At 46.8% G+C, this 17,756-nt stretch overlaps 1 protein-coding gene across 6 annotated transcripts in view; it reads left to right on the top strand.

The window, feature by feature from the left end:
• Positions 1–17,756, top strand: part of ISM1 (isthmin 1) — a 107,885-nt gene that overhangs the window by 31,074 nt on the left and 59,055 nt on the right. The window contains exon 1 of one of the 6 annotated variants that reach the window (XM_045008591.1): positions 15,377–16,089. The exons of the other annotated variants lie outside the window; for them this stretch is intronic. Within the exon in view, the coding sequence (XP_044864526.1) occupies positions 15,544–16,089 (546 nt within the window). The 5' untranslated portion in view covers positions 15,377–15,543. Of the gene's footprint in view, positions 1–15,376; positions 16,090–17,756 lie in introns of those variants that run through there. 6 annotated transcript variants of the gene reach the window in all.

Genomic DNA, 17,756 nt, shown 5'->3' with positions numbered 1-17,756 from the left:
AAGTTTTACAAGTGTGACTCTTCATATTTCAAACATCTGGCTTGCAAATGAAACACTTCAGAAGTATTCTATATCCTCCGTTATTGCGGAATCTTTGGTAACAAACATCAGCAAGGGCCAACTGCCTTTCTTGCTTAAGGGCTTGATTCTGCACCTTTCAAGTCCATTATTATGGTTTTTCCATCGAATGGAATGGGAGCAGGATCAAGCCCTAAATACTCACACTCCATTTCAATCCATTATAAGAGACAAACAAACAGACCCTTTGAAATGAGTTTCATCACTTGTGTCCCGTTTGTTGTGTGAGGCAGGTGTCAATGGAACCTTTTCCTGCCTGTAACAGTTAAAACGCAGCATCCTGTAGTTAAATCCAATGACTTAACCAGTTGTAGCATTTTACAGATGTAACCCCCTGTGGATCTGTTAAAAGTGCTACTTGAATTCAGGCACCAATAGTCAAAAGAGGGTTAATTCTCTCCTCCTCCCTCTCCCTCAAGCCCTTTCCATTTCAGGCTTTTTCTTGTTTAACAAAGATCCCTTTCATTTCTCCATATACAGTAAAAGAGAAAATCTTCCTAAACAAGGGTCTGATCGTACCCGCATGGAAGTGAATTTATTTGTAAATCATTGAAAAGAATTTCCTTTTATAACGGGCCCAACCACAAACTTTCTTTTTCTTGGGCCAGTAATCCTTTCCACCGCCTGCATGGTGGATTTAATTCCCACAAAACTGCCTGACAGCTTTTAACTCTTCCTAAAGAGGTGAAACCAAACAGTGAGAGGCTGCATCAGGTTGGTCAATACGAAAAAGAGACTCTTCCTTCATTTTAAGATAATTACTTTATAAATAGGAATGTATGATATTTGTGTTCAGCTGAATACCAAATAACTGCAGAGGCTGAACAGTGCTTACAGCAATGCGTGATGCAATTACATGTATATTTGACCATTTAGAGCCAAATTTTCCACTCAGTGTTTACTCACTCCTTACTCAGGCAATATTTCCATTGACTCCAGTAAGAACTTGACCTAGTAATAACCTTGGTATTCAATCCTTATTGCAGCAGGATGGTCAGGATGTTAGTAATGAAAAGAAAAAAAGGTTACCAATTGTTAGTCAACTTCATAAGCTCAACCAGGCAGGACACAGGATTCAGACAGCACTTTTCCCATTACATTTTATTTATAACTTGCAGTTGTTGTCATAACACGATGGGTGGGGGGACACCACAGATAGGACATCTGCTTTGAATTAAAGAAGCGTTTACACCTGCACCAATTTCCCCAACCATATTAATGAAGGCTTTAGTCATGACTCTATATAGATAAGGTTGAATTTACACTTCCATTCCAAGCCCTACTCAATACTTCTCTAACTGTTGATCAGAGTGACCAGTTTGTTTTCCAGCTTGGATGCTTAAAATAGGGCAGGAGAAAACATTTTTCTGAGAATTTGGAAAGTGTTGAATTAAAGGATCCAGATGCTGAAGCCTAGTGTACACTACAAAGTTTTGGTGGCATACCTATGTCGGCTGGGAGTGTGGAAAAATCACACTCCCCTCTGACATAGCTATGCCGGCAAACTCGCACTATAGATGCAACAATGCTGAGAGAGAGTGCCATCTGGGGAGGTGGTTCTTCTGCTCTGCTGGCAGAAGAACTTCTGCTGGCTTATGCTGCGTCTCTACAGAGGGCTCTGCCGGCACACCTATTCCAGCCAAGGCTCTGTTACTCTGTTGCTGCATTGCTTTACTCAGCTCAATACCCATTTGAGGACAAATTTCAAGTGGTCCCTGATTTTATATATATATATATATATATATATATATATATATATATATATATATATATATATATGACTGTGACTCCATCTGGGGAGTCTAGCACTGTTCACTGCTATTATTATTTATCGTTATTTGTATTATGGTAGTGCCTAGGGACACAAATCATAAACTAGGACCCTGTCATGCTAGGCATTGAACAAATACCTCAGAAAGAGACAGTTCGTATCCCAAGGAGCTTACAAGGCAGGTAAGAATTTTTTTCCTAATTGTTTCAGAGTAGCAGCCGTGTTAGTCTGTATCCGCAAAAAAACCAGGAGTACTTGTGCCACAAGTACTCCTGGTTTTTTTTTCCTAATTGTATTACTAATTATTTGTATGAATATTTACTAATACTAAGAACTGTTCTTCAGGGAAAGAACAAAAAAGGGCTCTCTCGCTATTAACAGAAACACTCCATGTCAAATCTCCATTCTCTTATACAATTTTATGCCCATGCAAGGCCATTGATTTATCTGGAGTCAGACTATGGTGTAAGAGAATTGCAAATTGGATCTTCTGTCTCCACTCCAACCAAAGCGAAATGAAGATCTAGGTGATATATAACAAATAAATATGAAGACAATGGAAATATATGCCAGCTTAAATAGTTTGTACCTTAACCTGCACAAGTAACTCTCTGCTTATTCTTGTTGGATGTTTCACTATTGCACGCCAAGCTACTGTGTAACCAATGTGAACTCACTGAACATAATTCTACACTACATAGGAAAGAATTTCTTTATATTGTAGATTTTCATCTGCATCATAACAAACATATGTGTCTTATAACCCTTTCACTAAACCTAAGTGTTGTTCAAACATTTCTAGATGAAATATAGGAATTGCCAGACGGCATCTGACCCAAAGTCCACCTAGTCCAATATCCAGTTTCTGACAATGGCGTAGCGCTTAGGTCGATGCACTTAAGTTGACACAGTGTCAGTGCAGACACTGCATTACTTACATCAACTTTAGAAGCCTCCAGGAGATGTCCCACAATGCCCCACCGTGACTGCTCTGGTCACCATTTTGAACTCTGTTGCCTGGCAGCCAGCTACAGAAGTATGTGCCCCTCCCCTCTAAATCCCTGCAAATTTTTGAAATTCTATTTCCCGTTTGCTGGGCGTGGAGAGCTCACCTGGCAACTGCCCAGCTGACTATGCTGGCTACACGCTAAAGACATGCTCCTGCCTGGAGTTCACAGGAGGTGGTGGATCTCCCGGGTCTGTGGGGAGAAAAGGTTGTGCGGGCACAGCTCCGATCCAGCCGCAGAAACGATATCTATGAGCAGATCACTCGGGGCATGGGGGAGAAGACGGGCTACACAATAGTGCCATGTGAAAGCCAAGGAGCTGGGGCAGGCATCCAGAAGGCAAGGGGAGCCAACACTCACTCTGATGCGGAGTGCAGACCTGCTGCTTTTACAAAGAGCTGCATACCAGCCTCAGCAGAGACCGCAACACCACCCCAAGAGCCCGGTGGATACTTTGGAGGAGTCACAGAGTCACAGGCCCCTGGTGTGAATAGTGAGGAGGAGGGGTTGGATGAGGAAGAGGAGGAGGAGTTTGGGGGAAAGGCAACCAGGGTATACAGTGGTGCAGTGAGCCAGGACCTGTTTTCCACAGCAGTCAAGCCAGTCAAGCACGGGTGAGCCTGATGCAGAAGAAACCGCTGGTAAGTATGCGGTTTGCTTTGATATTGCGGGGACACATCTGTTCATTTACTCCTTTTTAATCATGCTAGTAGAGGTAGTGAAATAGCCAATAGAAGTGGAGTTGCTATGTGCTTTTCATGCCCCGATACAGTTAGCCCCTGAGAACTTTGTTTATGTGCACCGGGATGTCCCATGAGATCTCTAAGAAACTGCAGCGCTGTAAGACATGTCCTAAGTCCCATTTTCAAGAGTGGTGTAGGTACTCCAGGACCTCAAAGCTGGTCCACACTTAACAGTTTTACTACTATAATGATGTTGATTAGGGGTGGGATATTTTTCTGAGACAAAGTGGTAACAGCTCTAGTGTGTGAATAACCCTTTTATATTAGTATAACTGTACGTACATGAGGGGGTTGTACAGCTTTAACGATATTGAAATACTTAGGTTTTGCCGCTTTAACTACACTAGTATAGTTAAAGCGGCAAAACTTTCCAGAGACAAGGCCCCACTCTCATCAAAAGTCAATGGAACTTCGGTCTCATCTACATGTCCCCACAGGATAGACTAGAGAGGTGTGAGCTGCCGCATGCATTAAGGCCTGATCTGCACCACATGTTAGAGCGACCTAGAATTGGCCTACACTACACAATTAGGTTGACCTAGCTATGTTGCTCAGGGATGTAAAAAATTGACATCTCTGAACAATGTAGTAAAGCTGGCCTAAGCCCTGGTGTAGACATAATGCTTCCCGGAGAGGTGGATTTGCTACCTTCCCTCACTGAAAAACAGATGAACCCCTTCCGTTACTATACTAAGTGCCTCTGCTGTAGCTTTTCTAGCATAGACATACCCCCTAGCTACATCACACAGGCTTGCAAATTATTTCATTGACTTAGCTACCACCTCTTGCAAAGGTGGAAAAACCCCTTCTGTCAACATATGAAGCATCTACACAAGGGGTAGGCAACCTATGGCACGTGTGCCGAAGGTGGCACCCGAGCTGATTTTCAGTGGCACTCACACTGCCCGGGTCCTGGCCACCAGTCCGGGAGGCTCTGCATTTTAATTTAATTTTAAATGAAGCTTCTTAAACATTTTAAAAACCTTATTTACTTTACATACAACAATAGTTTAGTTATATATTATAGACTTATAGAAAGAGACCTCCTAAAAATGTTAAAATGTCTTACTGGCACGCAAAACCTTAAATTAGAGTGAATGAATGAAGACTCGCCACACCACTTCTGAAAGGTTGCCGACCCCTGATCTACACTACAGCGCTACAGTGGCCAGGAGCGGCTCTAGAAAATAGGCTGCCCCAAGCAGCCGTGCGCAGCGCCGCCCCTTCCCCGGTCCCGCGGCCGGTCCCCTCTTCGCGCGGCTCCGGCTGAGCTCCCGCAGGCATGCCTGCGGGAGCTCAACTGGAGCCGCGGGAAGAGGGGACCCGCCGCAGTCATGCCTGCGGCAGGTCCGCTCGTCCCGGGCTCCGGTGGACCTCCCGCAGGCATGCCTGCGGCAGGTCCACCGGAGCCAAATGCCGCCCCCCAGGGAAAGGGCCGCCCCACGCGCCTGCTTGGCGCGCTGGGGTCTAGAGCCGGCCCTGACAGTGGCACAGCTGCAGCAGTGTAGTTGTGCTGTGTAGATATACCCTAAGTGTTACACTGTAACTGCCCAGGGAAGACCCTGCTAGCACATACTAAAGGCTGCCTAGTTCACCTTAACATAGTACTGTTCCATAGTCCTGTTCCTGCCAGCAGGATCTACATGGAGCAGATACAGTGCATTCCTTAATGTGTGCTGCAATTCACACATACACACACCCGTGGCTGAATACACAGTCCCCCGTTGCCTCCCCAATGCCCCAGCTGTCCCATGGCAAATTCCACAATGCAGTTCCACATTGTCAATACAAAATCTGTAGTATATTGAAACTGAAAATGTGGGAGTGTATAAACAGAGTTTAGTATAAAAAAAATAAATAATTCAGGGGATACTGTACTGGACTGTGATCTTGATTTCCAAATGATAGAATGTATACATAAAAATTCCAATATGTCTCATCAGATACTGCGCAGAATCCAGGGACCTTGCCACTGTATTTAGGCCCAACTTGCAGCTGCATATATGGGGGCTTAGATATAAGAAAAGCAGGAAAATGGATGCCACAAGTTGACAAATTATTTGAAAAAGATGCTGATTGTTATTCAACAAAACCATGCATCATAACAAGAGTTTTGCCTTCGGGGGAAGATTATTTTGTAAAGAAGAACCTTGGTTGTGCATTTATAGCTTGCAGCTAAGAGGTTCCAGTTAGCAGTTAATCAGCCATTCTGTCTCCTGTCCCTGGTTGCAGGGGAGAAAGGGGAAGGAGGTGGGAAACAAACAGGCACTAAATTCCAAAGGCAGGTATTCTGTGATAAGAGGTGATGATGAGCTGAAAAGCAAAAAGGCTGTAGGGAAACAATAGAACAGGCAGGGAAAACTTTAGCCATCTATCTCAACGCAGTCTTGCTCAATGCTTACCAGAGCAGAGGTCACCACCATCCATAGCCCATGAGAATCCAGATGTATTCTTTTCACTCACCAATAATCTACAAAGAGATTTAGGGTGAAATCCTGTCCCCACTGAAGTCAATAGGAGCTTTGTCAAAAATTTCAGTGGAGCCAGGATTTCACCCCAGAGAGTTTTAAAGCAACCTTGAGCTCAAAGACAAACAACAGTGTCTTGGGAGCAGGAGAGAAATACGGGTGAGTTGAGAGAGTGGGGCCTAGAGAACCTATGTTCATTTGAGGATCTGCTAGCCTGGAGGAAAATTCAGACTGGAACAGCCAGCCATGAGAAACTTAATCAAACAATGGAAGCCTAGAAACCAGAGTAGAGGTTTAAACTGGAAGATAAGACACCAACATCAACTAAACCCTGGACCAGCCAGGGGAAAGCAAGGACCTGACACAAATGGCTGGGGAGCTGATTTGGTAAAGTGATGGTATTCCCAGTAATTCTAAGAAAGAAACTCACACACACAATTACATTACATTTCATTTAACATTAAGTTTTCACCACCTTCCACCGTTCCTATCAGCCCTCTTGTCAGGCAATCACATTGGCTCCCTGTTCTGAGAATAAGGCTTAAATTATTCTAGGTTCTAGTACAGTAGACTTGCATACACTTATCAACAGAGCTTCAAGACCATCACAACATGCAGTTAAGCGGCCTATATGCCAGTCCAAAACAAGGCTCTTTTGTATTAACAGATACCAGTGGACTTACCATAAATTTCTCACTTAGAAAATATTTGTTACACACTGGAACATCCAAGTGATTCTCATAAATGCTGTATAAAAGAACTGTAGCTGCAACATATTTATAAAGAGAAAAGATTAAGATAGATTTTTGAAACTTCTATGTCTTAGATTGTGAGCTCTTTTTGTTCTGTGTGTACATAGCTCCTAGCACAATGGGGTCCTGGCCCACGGTTGGGGCTCTTAGGCACTATGGGAATACAAATAATAAATAAATAAATGAGTTGCCACTTAATACATGCAGGATGCATAAAACCATTTAATACAGATAACTCAGATTACAATTCAGTTAGAAAAATGAACTGCACCTTATGAATGTTATTGCAGCAGTATTATTATACTCTCGGGGGCATGAATCAGCGTTCACGTCGCACTCCTTGTCAGTACCTGGCCTGGGCCGGGGAAGCTAATGATCCAACTAGCAGACCAAATTTGGTGATGAATCCTGGTCACGTGTCACCTGAGGCATGTTGTACATATGCTAAGAAGAAGATTAAACATTTATTTAAAAAAAAGAGAAGACCGCATTGTACTTTGATTACAACAGGCCAGCTTGTGTGTGTCACACTTGTTACTGTAAAATAACTGGTAATTGTGTTACTATATTGTCAAAATGACAATGTTGAATGAGCAACCAAAGATTATATGATAGCAGTGTCCTAGGATGGAATCCCATTGGTCACTAAAAATGGTCACCTTATATCCAAGAGTTGTGATGACAAAAAGAAACCTGGTGCTTGCCCATGTACAGCTGTTTCATTTTCCCTGTGCTCTCTATGTTGCCATGGGAAACTCTGTTATTTTTGTACTGACATTCACAACATAGTGTAGAATCAGAACCACTTATCAGGCCTTCAGCAGCGTTCCCTTTGCCAAAATCCACTTTTCAGAGTGGTTGAAATTTTCTTGTGGAAGAACAGAAACAACAAGAGCAGTGTCAACAATAGTCCTGCTGTATATTATCCTGTCCATTATTGTTTTAGTAAACTGCCCTTTGGTAGCAATTTGCACTTGTTGCTGCTACTATGCTGTCCGAAGCTTTCCTGGGCCAGGATCGACAATGGAACAATGCCAATTTACACCAGATGAGAATCTGGCCCAGAAGGAACCAAATTCTGATCACACTGACACTGTAAATCCACAAAAAGAACAGGAGTACTTGTGGCACCTTAGAGACTAACAAATGTATTTGAGCATAAGCTTTCGTGGGCTACAGCCCACTTCTTCAGATGCACAGAATGGAACATAGAGTAAGGAGATATATATACATACAGAACATGAAAAGGTGGAAGTAGCCATACCAACTCTAAGAGGCTAATTAATTAAGATGAGCTATTAGCAGGAGAAAAAAAACATTTGTAGTGATAATCAAGAGGGCCCATTTCAGACAGTTGACAAGAAGGTGTGAGGATACTTAACATGAGGAAATAGATTCAATCTGTGTAATGACTCAGCCATTCCCAGTCTCTATTCAAGCCTAAGTTAATGGTATCTAATTTGCATATTAATTCAAGTTCAGCAGTTTCTAATTGGAGTCTGTTTTTGAAGCTTTTCTGTTGCAAAATTGCCACCTTTAAGTCTGTTACTGAGTGACCAGACAGATTAAAGTGTTCTCCTACTGGTTTTTAAATGTTATGATTCCTGATGTCAGATTTGTGTCCATTTATTCTTTTGCATAGAGGCTGTCTGGTTTGGCCAATGTTCATGGCAGAGGGGCATTGCTGGCACACGATGGCATATATCACATTGGTAGATGTTCAGGTGACCGAGCCCCAGATGGCATGGCTGATGTGATTACGTCCTATGATGGTGTCACTTGAATAGATATGTGGACAGAGTTAGCATTTGGGCTTTGTTGCAAGGATAGGTTCCTGGGTTAGTGTTTTTGTTTTGTGGTTGCTGGTGAGTATTTGCTTCAGGTTGGGGGGCTGTCTGTAAGCGAGGACTGGTCTGTCTCCCAAGCAGGGGCAGCTCTAGACATTTTGCCGCCCCAAGCACGGCAGGCAGGCTGCCTTTCGTGGCTTGCCTGCGGAGGATCTGCCGAAGCCGCGGGACCAGCGGACCCTCCACAGGCAAGCCGCCGAAGGCAGCCTGCTGACGCCCTTGGTGGCTTGCCGCCCCAAGCACGCGCTTGGCGTGCTGATGCCTGGAGCCGCCCCTGCTCCCAAGGTCTGTGAGGGTGAGGGTGAGGGATCATCTTTCAGGATAGGTTGTAGATCTTTGATGATGCGCTGGAGAGGTTTTAGTTGGGGGCTGAAGGTGACGGCTAGTGGCATTCTGTTATTTTCTTTGTTGGGCCTGTCTTGTAGTAGGTGACTTCTGGGTATTCTTCTGGCTCTGGAGCAAATGAGGTTGTATCTTAGAGCTTGGCTGTAGACAATGGAACATGTGGTGTGTTCTGGATGGAAGCTGGAGGCATGTAGGTAAGTATAGCAGTCAGTAGGTTTCTGGTATAGGGTGGTGTTTATGTGACCATTGCTTATTAGCACAGTAATGTCCAGGAAATGGACCGCTTGTGTGGATTGGTCTAGGCTGAAGTTGATGGTGAGATGGAAATCGTTGAAATCATGGTGGAATTCCTCAAGGGCTTCTTTTCCATGGGTCCAGATGATGAAGATGTCATCAATGTAGTGCAAGTAGAGTAGGGGTTTTAGGGGACTAGAGCGTTCTAAGTCAGCCATAAAATCCAGAGTATCTCCATGCAAGGACTCTAGCAGCTCAGGGTCTTTATTTGTGTTAACAACTCTTTTATCACCTCAAGCATCAATAGTTTGCAGTCTGATGAAGAACAAGTAATAAACGCTGCTTCCTAAAGTCAGCTATGATTAGTCATATAAGTACACCTAAAGAAGAAGGGAACTCAGTCATTTTGGTGGTCATTATAGCTTCCATGCCCTGAAGTGAAGAGGCTTTGCATGCCTTTTCTTGTGGTGACAGGAGACAGCTTGGAGAAGAGAACTAGGTCAAGAGAAGAAACATATCTGAAACGAGTTCCTGGATTGCAAACTCTTAGCGGGAGGAACTATGTCTTCATGTGTGTCTGTACAGTACCTAGCACAATGGGGGCCTAATACTGATGCTCTGTAATAGAAATGTTAATGAATTTTGATACTAAGAGGATTTTGTTTCCCAGAAGGCTCCCTGCCAGACAAAGAATAGGCATGTACTAGGTGTTTGCAGTGGAGGTCCCTTGCAGACGAAAGTTGGGGATAACTGATGCAGTTTCCTGCATTTTAGAAGTGTGGTATTACCCTGAAAAGTTATTCTGTGAAAATGACAGTGTAGTTTCATATGCACTGATTTCCATCTCACATTTGCTCAGTTTGAATGTGAAAAGATGTTTTTTTTTCAAATTGCCAGCCTTGCAAACTGTCCTTGAGACTGAGCATCAAGATGGGCTTCTGAATTTCATGTCACCAGCAGTAGAGGTTGTAAAAGCCAAGTCAGCCATCCTCAAATGCAACCTCCCAGTCTCCAGATCATGCCTTCAGCAACACCTCTGCAACCTCATTCAGTGAGGTTAACTGAGGGCATAATCTGAAGACAATGGAGTTGTTCTGTGTGCCTGTCTCTTTTCAAGTATCAGAGGGGTAGCCGTGTTAGTCAGGATCTGTAAAAGCAGCAAATAATCCTGTGGCACCTTATAGACTAACAGACGTCTATAAGGTGCCACAGGATTCTTTGCTGCTGTCTCTTTTCAGTTTTCATTTCCCAACTCACTATGGAGTTCCAAGAGAGCAGAGGGGAAAGGAGCCATTTTACTGCTCTAGGAGCTGTCTGTGCCTGTTTTTATCCTTGGAGAGGAAGCTGAAGCCTTCAAGGTGAGAGGAGCAGCGGTCTTCAGTCCCGTCTTCCCTCAGAGCCTGGGCAGGGAGAGGAAAGAGGGGACTCCTTACTCTCAGGGAGTTAGCAAAGAGACACACCACCAATTAGAACAGACTGTTAGGAGTCTCTTGACTTGGGAAACCTGAGTTGCTTCTACTTTACCTACTGGACAGAAGTGAGAGGCAGTGTGTCCCAGGGGACAGAGCACTGGACTGGGACTCAGGTGACCTAGGTTTTACTGCCAGCTCTGCCAGTGGTTTGCTGAGTGATTTTGGGTAAGTTTCTTCACCTCTCTGTGCCTCAGCTTTTACAGATAAGCCTAACAATACTAACCTCCTTTGTAAAGCACTTTGAGGTCTACTGATGAAAAGCACTACATAAAAGCTAAGTATTGCTATTATTAAGGCTGGCAGCCCCCCAAAACTCCCCGGGTAGACAGCAGCTCCTCCTGCAGTCCTCAGCTGGAAATCCCCCTTCCTGGTGAGTCCTCACTTCACTACCCAGTGAGGAAATGGCAGGTGGTGGAGCAAGTCTGCCTCATACCAGAGGAAGAGTTCTCCCTTGGCTTTTAGCAAAACTCCTTTACTTTAACCCCACGCTATGACCCTCAATCCACTGGATTTACCAATAAAGTCATGTTTGCTACTTTTAAATGTTTACGATTCATCTATATGAGCCACACAACAGACACAGGGCAGAATTGCTCTTTTTATACTGCATTTTGTTGTGTAATCATTTTTCCATGTCTCTGCAGTCATCCATGCAAAGTTGTTGGCACCATGGGGGTACAAGTGATGTTTCTAGATTTTTAAAACAACGTGGATCCTTGCTTTTTCCAGTCACAAGAGAATCCAGTTCCTTGCTGCCATCCACTCACTGTCAACAGTATTGTTGCTCTGTCCTTTATCATCTTTGCACAACAGCTTGACACATAGAAGTTAATGCCCCATCAGGAAACACACACTAGTACGGACTCAGCTCATCTGGATTAAAGATGCCTTTCTATTTGTTCATAGTCTTTCATAAGATCAGGGAGGATGTACATTACCCAGAGCGTAGCAGCAAACCCATGTTTGTTTTTGTCACTATCCTGTCCTTGGACTGTTTTGCATTATGATCTTTCCATCTCTCCAGCCACTGATTTGTAACATTCATATCTAAAAACACATCCCTCACATGCCAAGTTTCCAGCTTCCCCCAACAACATGGATTCACTGACAGGAACTTGAGGGTGGCAGGCCTTGGTAAACCAGTGGTGCAAGTTTCTTTGACCTTCTCCACCTTTCCAGCATGACAACTTTTGTGGTCCGGGTTGTAATTATTCTGCCACTTTTCAAGAATCTTCTCTTTATTTTGTTTAAATTATTGAACTCTGATATACCAGTAGCTTCAACAGTTACCATCTGTGTTTTTTATTATATAACTTTAAATCAACTCCACTCTCTCAGATTAGTATTTTGCAAATCCGAAGGCCACTGTACTGATGTTTGCCTTCTTACCACCACCCTTTTACATTTCACTGACACTCTCCAACTCACCTATGCACTTGCCCAGAGACTGAGTACAGGTGGAGGCAGCAAATAAGCCTGTTAGGTATGTAGTTAACCCAATTATGCATGAGTGATGGCACTTATGTAGAGTAGCAACACACAGTCCGAGCAAACACTGGGAATGGGTGATTACTATTCATGTGGGCACTTAAGAAAGAAGCACAGTCCACTGTGCTTATCTGGGGCTTATGGCATCTGACACCAAGGCAAATACAGTATTTTGAAAAAATGTTAGAATCAAATGTTTTCTTGGACAAATTCTTTTGAGAAAGGGGCCTGATTCTGTTTACGTACACTGATTTTATACCTTAACACACAACTGACTTCCAGAATCATACTAGTGTTATTGAGAAGAGAACCTGGCCAAAAATGTTTAATTTAAAACATATCACTGGTTATGCTTCTTGGTATTTTTATTTTTTTTTTAATGTCCAAAATGTGTTTGGAAAAATAGCTACTTTTCATAGTTTTTTTTTTAAATATAATGTGCTAGTTCTATACACTATTATAATATCAATGCAGTATTTCCAAGTATGACTGTGTTACATGTAAATGTGTCATGAATACATATGAACACAATAAAGCATGTTAATGTTATATGTGACTTCCCACGTGGTCTCCAAATCAAGGCAAATTAGAGAGCGACTATATTCATTCTGATCAGTGCACAGATATGCAGATCACATGTGCTGCAGTACTGAGACACAATGAGATGCATTAGTGGATAAAAAATCCTTAAAAACTGAACTTCTTAGAGTTTGTGGCTTTTAGTCACAACCTCCTTGTTACCTTAATACAGTTATTTCAGGTCTAGCGTTATTTTATAATGATTCTACTCAGAAAAAAATTCTCAGTGGAAGGATATGAGACACTCTTCTGAATCATTCTTTAATCTGTTCATTTACACAGATCTATAAAAGCCACCAGATGTCCCGGCAGTTCATCTCACGCCAGTTTTTCATAGGTACGTGTCCTTTGGGCTGGCTGAGAAGGACTTGGTGTATGACTGATGGGGTGAATTCAGAGTGGTGTAAAGCAGCCTAATGGTCTAAAAAACCCAGTGAAGTCACACCCAGTTTACAAGAGGTGATCAGTTTCCTACCATGAGTCTGCAGATTACTGACAAGAGGCCCGACATTGCTTGCTTTTCTCACTTGAACCATTCTGCTGAGGTTAATGGGAAAAATCACATAAGGCAAAAAGGATTCGGCCCTTAGCCCATAAAGACCCTTCTGATAAAATCAATCAGACTGTAAACCAGTTTTGGGGCAGGGAACTTTTCCTTACCTTTCATACCAATAATGCAGTGTAAAGAAATTCAGTCTCTTGGCCATTGTAAGATTTATTTATTTTTATTTTGTCACCAATGCTTAGAAATACCAATCACTGATATGGCTCACACCTGAACAATATTCTTACATAGGCTTTTTGAACTGCAGAGGAACAATGTCAGAGTCCAACACTTCCATTTTGTTTGGTAACTTTATAACTTCAAAACAAACAACTCACATATTGGGCCAGATCTTCACCTTGTGAAATCACCCTACACTGATTTACACCAGCTGAGGACACAGCCCTTATTTTTTTGAAAAATGAAAATTAATTTTAACCCTAGGGACACATTTCCCATTTTTCCAGGCTAATTATAAATTCTGGAGAGCAAAGCAGGGAGTGAGGAATATAAAGGGTTTGCATTCTCTGTTGCCCTACACTTTGCATAGTTATTTGCACCAGTCCAAAGTGCATATACAATGCCTCCGTTCTGTTTTGGTGGGGTTTTATGCCCACTTTGCTCTGGTATAAATGCCTATGCAAGGTGCAGGGAAGAGAGAGAATTGTGCTCACTGCCTCTTTTGCTAGAGCAGAGAAGTAACAGTGCAGGCTGCAGATGAGGTGAGGTGAGGTGAGGCAAGGCAAGGCTGCACAGGGAATCAATGAGGAGCAGCCAGCAGAGCCACAGGCAGTGGGGAAAAGAGATCAGGCTGCAACAGGAGGCTTAAGAGGGGGAAGGTGGGAGGGGGAAAGGGGACAGCGGAGGGAGAGAGAGCGCAGTATAAAAGCATCACTCACAGAGCTCACTCCTCTCCAAAGAGAAAGAGGGGGAGCGAAAGCTGGACTGGAAGAAGAGGAGGGCACCAGCCGCTTGCCATCACACACACACACACCCGGTGGCAGGAGAGAGTGAGAGGAGCTGGCCTAGGGTCATTACAGGAGAGAGACAGAGAGATGGAGCCAGGTATCCAGAGCGCAAGCAGAGCAGATCGCTAAAGCTCTGCAGTCCCGTTCCGCTGCTGCTGCGGCACCGGGAGTTTAGCTCCTGCGAGGAGGAGGAGGGGACAGGCACCAATCTACCCCGGATTAACCCAGCGGGGGAGAAATCGGCAGCGGGATGAAAGGGCAGCAGGAGCCCGCAGCAGCATGAGGGCAAAGGGAAGTTGCTGCCGCCCTGCCGAGGAGATGCGTGTCCCCGAGGCTGCAGCCCGCAGCACCGGCAGGAAGAGGAGGAGGAGGAGCGGGGCTCCAGCACCTCAAGCTCAGAGCTAAACTCAGCCCCCGGGGCCAGCGCTGGGCGCAGGGGAGTCACCCCTCTCCGGGGCAGGAAGGGAGCCGGCTGTCAGGCGCGGATAGGCAGGCAGAGGGCTCGGGGTTTGGTAAAGCCGGGCCTAAGGGCAGCCTGTAAGGGGGTCGGTAGGGCACTGCCTGGGAAGGGGGCGCAGCCCGTGCAGTGTGAGGGGCGGGGGCGCCCAGCCCGTGCAGTGTGATGGGGGCTAGAGCAGCCCGTGCAGTGAAGTGAGGCTGGGGGGCTAGAGCAGCCCGTGCAGTGTCGGGGGGGGTAGGGGCTCCCAGCCCGTGCAGTGTGAGAGGGGGCGCCCAGCCCGTGCAGTGAAGTGAGGCTGGGGGGCTAGGGCAGCCCGTGCAGTGTCGGGGGGGTAGGGGCCCCCAGCCCGTGCAGTGTCAGAGGGGGCGCCCAGCCCGTGCAGTGAAGTGAGGCTGGGGGGCTAGGGCAGCCCGTGCAGTGTCAGAGGGGGGGTGGGGGGCTAGGGCAGCCCGTGCAGTGTCAGAGGGGGGGTGGGGGGCTAGGGCAGCCCGTGCAGTGTCAGAGGGGGGGTGGGGGGCTAGGGCAGCCCGTGCAGTGTCAGAGGGGGGGTGGGGGGCTAGGGCAGCCCGTGCAGTGTCAGAGGGGGGGGTAGGGGCCCCCAGCCCGTGCAGCGTGAGGGGGGCTAGGGAGACCCAAGCCCCGCAGCGTGGTGGGGGAGGATAGCGCAGCAGGCGGAAGCCAGCGGCCTCCCCTCCGCTGAGCCTGCAGCAACAGCCCGCGGTGTCCCGGCACCGGCCCCCGCCATGTGAGGGAGCCCAGCGGCCGCTCCCCGTTCGCCTCCCCCTGGATGCGGAGCGCGGCCCGGGCCCCCGCCGGCTGCAGGCTGCCCCGCGCGCCTGGCTCCGCAGCCCCCCGCCCCGGAGACCCCCTGGCGGGCCCATGCGGACTCCGGAGCGCGGGGCTGCCCGCCGAGCCCCCGCCGCCGCCGCCTGCTGCAGCAGGCCCGGGCCCCGCTACCTGCGGCCCCGCGCAGCAGCCGGGCAGCGCCGCGCTCCTCTCCGCCGCCGCCTGCTGCTGCTGCCCCGGCGCCTCCCGTCCCGACGTGGCTCCGCCGTGGCCTGGCGGCGCCTCCGCCACCCCGGCCCGGCCCGACAGCGGGGCCGGGGCTGCTGCTGCTGCTGCTGCGCCGGCGGCTCCGGCTCCGGCTCCTCCTCCTCCCCGGCTGCTGCCGCCGCTCCTGCGGGGCCCTAAAGCCGCCCGCGTCAAGAGGATGGTGCGGCTGGCGGCGGAGCTGCTGCTGTTACTGGGGCTCCTGCTGCTCACCTTGCACATCACCGTGCTGCGGGCCGCGCCCGACCCCCCGCCGGCCAACGGCACCCACGGCCCGCCGCAGGTGAGTCCCGCCCGTCCGCGGGGAGGGGCGTTTCCAGCCCTGTCTGCAGCGCTGGCGTGTGGCTCCGGCCCCGGGAAAGGGGGGCTGCAGGGGGGGGGGCTGCTTGATGCGTTTGGGGGCGGGGCGCCGCCCCTCAGCACGACTCAAGGCGGGGGTGGGCCGCCCCATTGCCTGCCGCCCTCCTGGAGCCGGAGTCCCCGCGGAAAGTGCCCCCACGGGTGGCACGAACCTGGGGCTGCTCGATGCCCCCAGGTCCATGCCACAGGTGCCGGGGTTGGGACCCGGCCTGACACACGCACCCTGAAGGAGGCGTGTGCTGCTGCTGTTCACGTGCAGTCATGGGGCGGGGGGAGAGGGAATCCCCCTCCTTCCTGGTTACCCCCACGCCCTATGAATGCGGCTGCCCTCGGGTGCGTGTCACGTCTCCAGCCTTACAGCGTAGACGGATTGTTTGAATTCGTGCCAAGTGGCAACCAGAGCCTCCTGTTTGTGCCGAGAAGGTGCGAATTCAGGGGGCCTGCACCAGACTAAAAGAGATGGAGGGTGTTGTGAAGCTACCAGGGCCAACTAGGGCTGAAATCTCTGCAACCCCATGCCCCCGTCTTCCCCACCCCATCTTTTCTCCTCCTCCTTCCCAGCTGTCTCCCTCCTGCTTGTCACAGCCATTCTGTCCCGACTTGCGACTTGTCTAGCCATTCCCACACCCACTTTTATCAAACTAGTTTTTTAAACTGCTAGTTGCATTCATATTGCCTTGCGATGGGGGGGGGGGGGGAGAAGTAGATAGAAGTAGCTCCCAGTTTGATTTCTCATATGATTTGGTAAAGTTGCAAGTATTTCAGAAACTTCTGGAGAGAGTTGCTGTATTTTTGCTCACTTATTAATGACATTTTCATGTAAATGATGAAAGCAGACCTCTCCATGTGCCAAGGCTCAAAGGTGGGATGTGAGGTGTGGAAAAGACCCCAGTGAAAAACACCAAAAATAATTCAATTTGACCCTTTAGTGTAAATAACTCTCTCTCTAACCCAAGCTTCATGATTCTTTGCTGCTGACAGAAATAATTTTCATTTCAACAATAAAAGGACAAAATGTGTGTGGAACACTAGTAATTTGGGACCAAAATGAGTGATGCCCCTGGAAATGATCTCAGTGAATTTTAGAGCACTGTTTCTTGTGCTTTCCTGTTCTTCTGTTGCCAGCTATTTACAATGACTTGAGACCAATAGTGGAAGATGTAAGATCAAATTGAATACATCTTAAATCTCTAATAAAGTGGGGTTTTATACTGATTGGTTAATTTTTTTTTCTGTCTAAATGCAGGTATAGAAAAAATGAAATAACTTATACATTGTGCAGAGAACTGACAGGAAATATATAATAATAATAAATTTAAGTATAACTATATTAAAATCACTTCTTTCTTCTTCCTAGTTAATAGAGGTCAGGGCTTCCTATTCAGCACTCTTTATTCCCCTTGGGTCCTTATTCTGCAATGCTCAATGTGAAATCACTAGCTTCAGTGGGTCTCTCCAAACGTAGCAGTCCACCCATGCATTCTACATTGCAGGATCAGGCTGTTGCTCAGAACATTTCCTGTTGAACTAAGTGGAAGTCAGAATTGAGCAAAGTGCCTTGAATAAGGTCCATGGTTGAATTCTGTCTTA

Source organism: Mauremys mutica, chromosome 3 (genome assembly GCF_020497125.1).
Source record: "Mauremys mutica isolate MM-2020 ecotype Southern chromosome 3, ASM2049712v1, whole genome shotgun sequence".
NCBI lineage: Eukaryota > Metazoa > Chordata > Testudines > Geoemydidae > Mauremys > Mauremys mutica.
The sequence above is the reverse complement of the archived record's forward strand: the minus strand, read 5'-3'. Positions and strand labels throughout refer to the sequence as shown.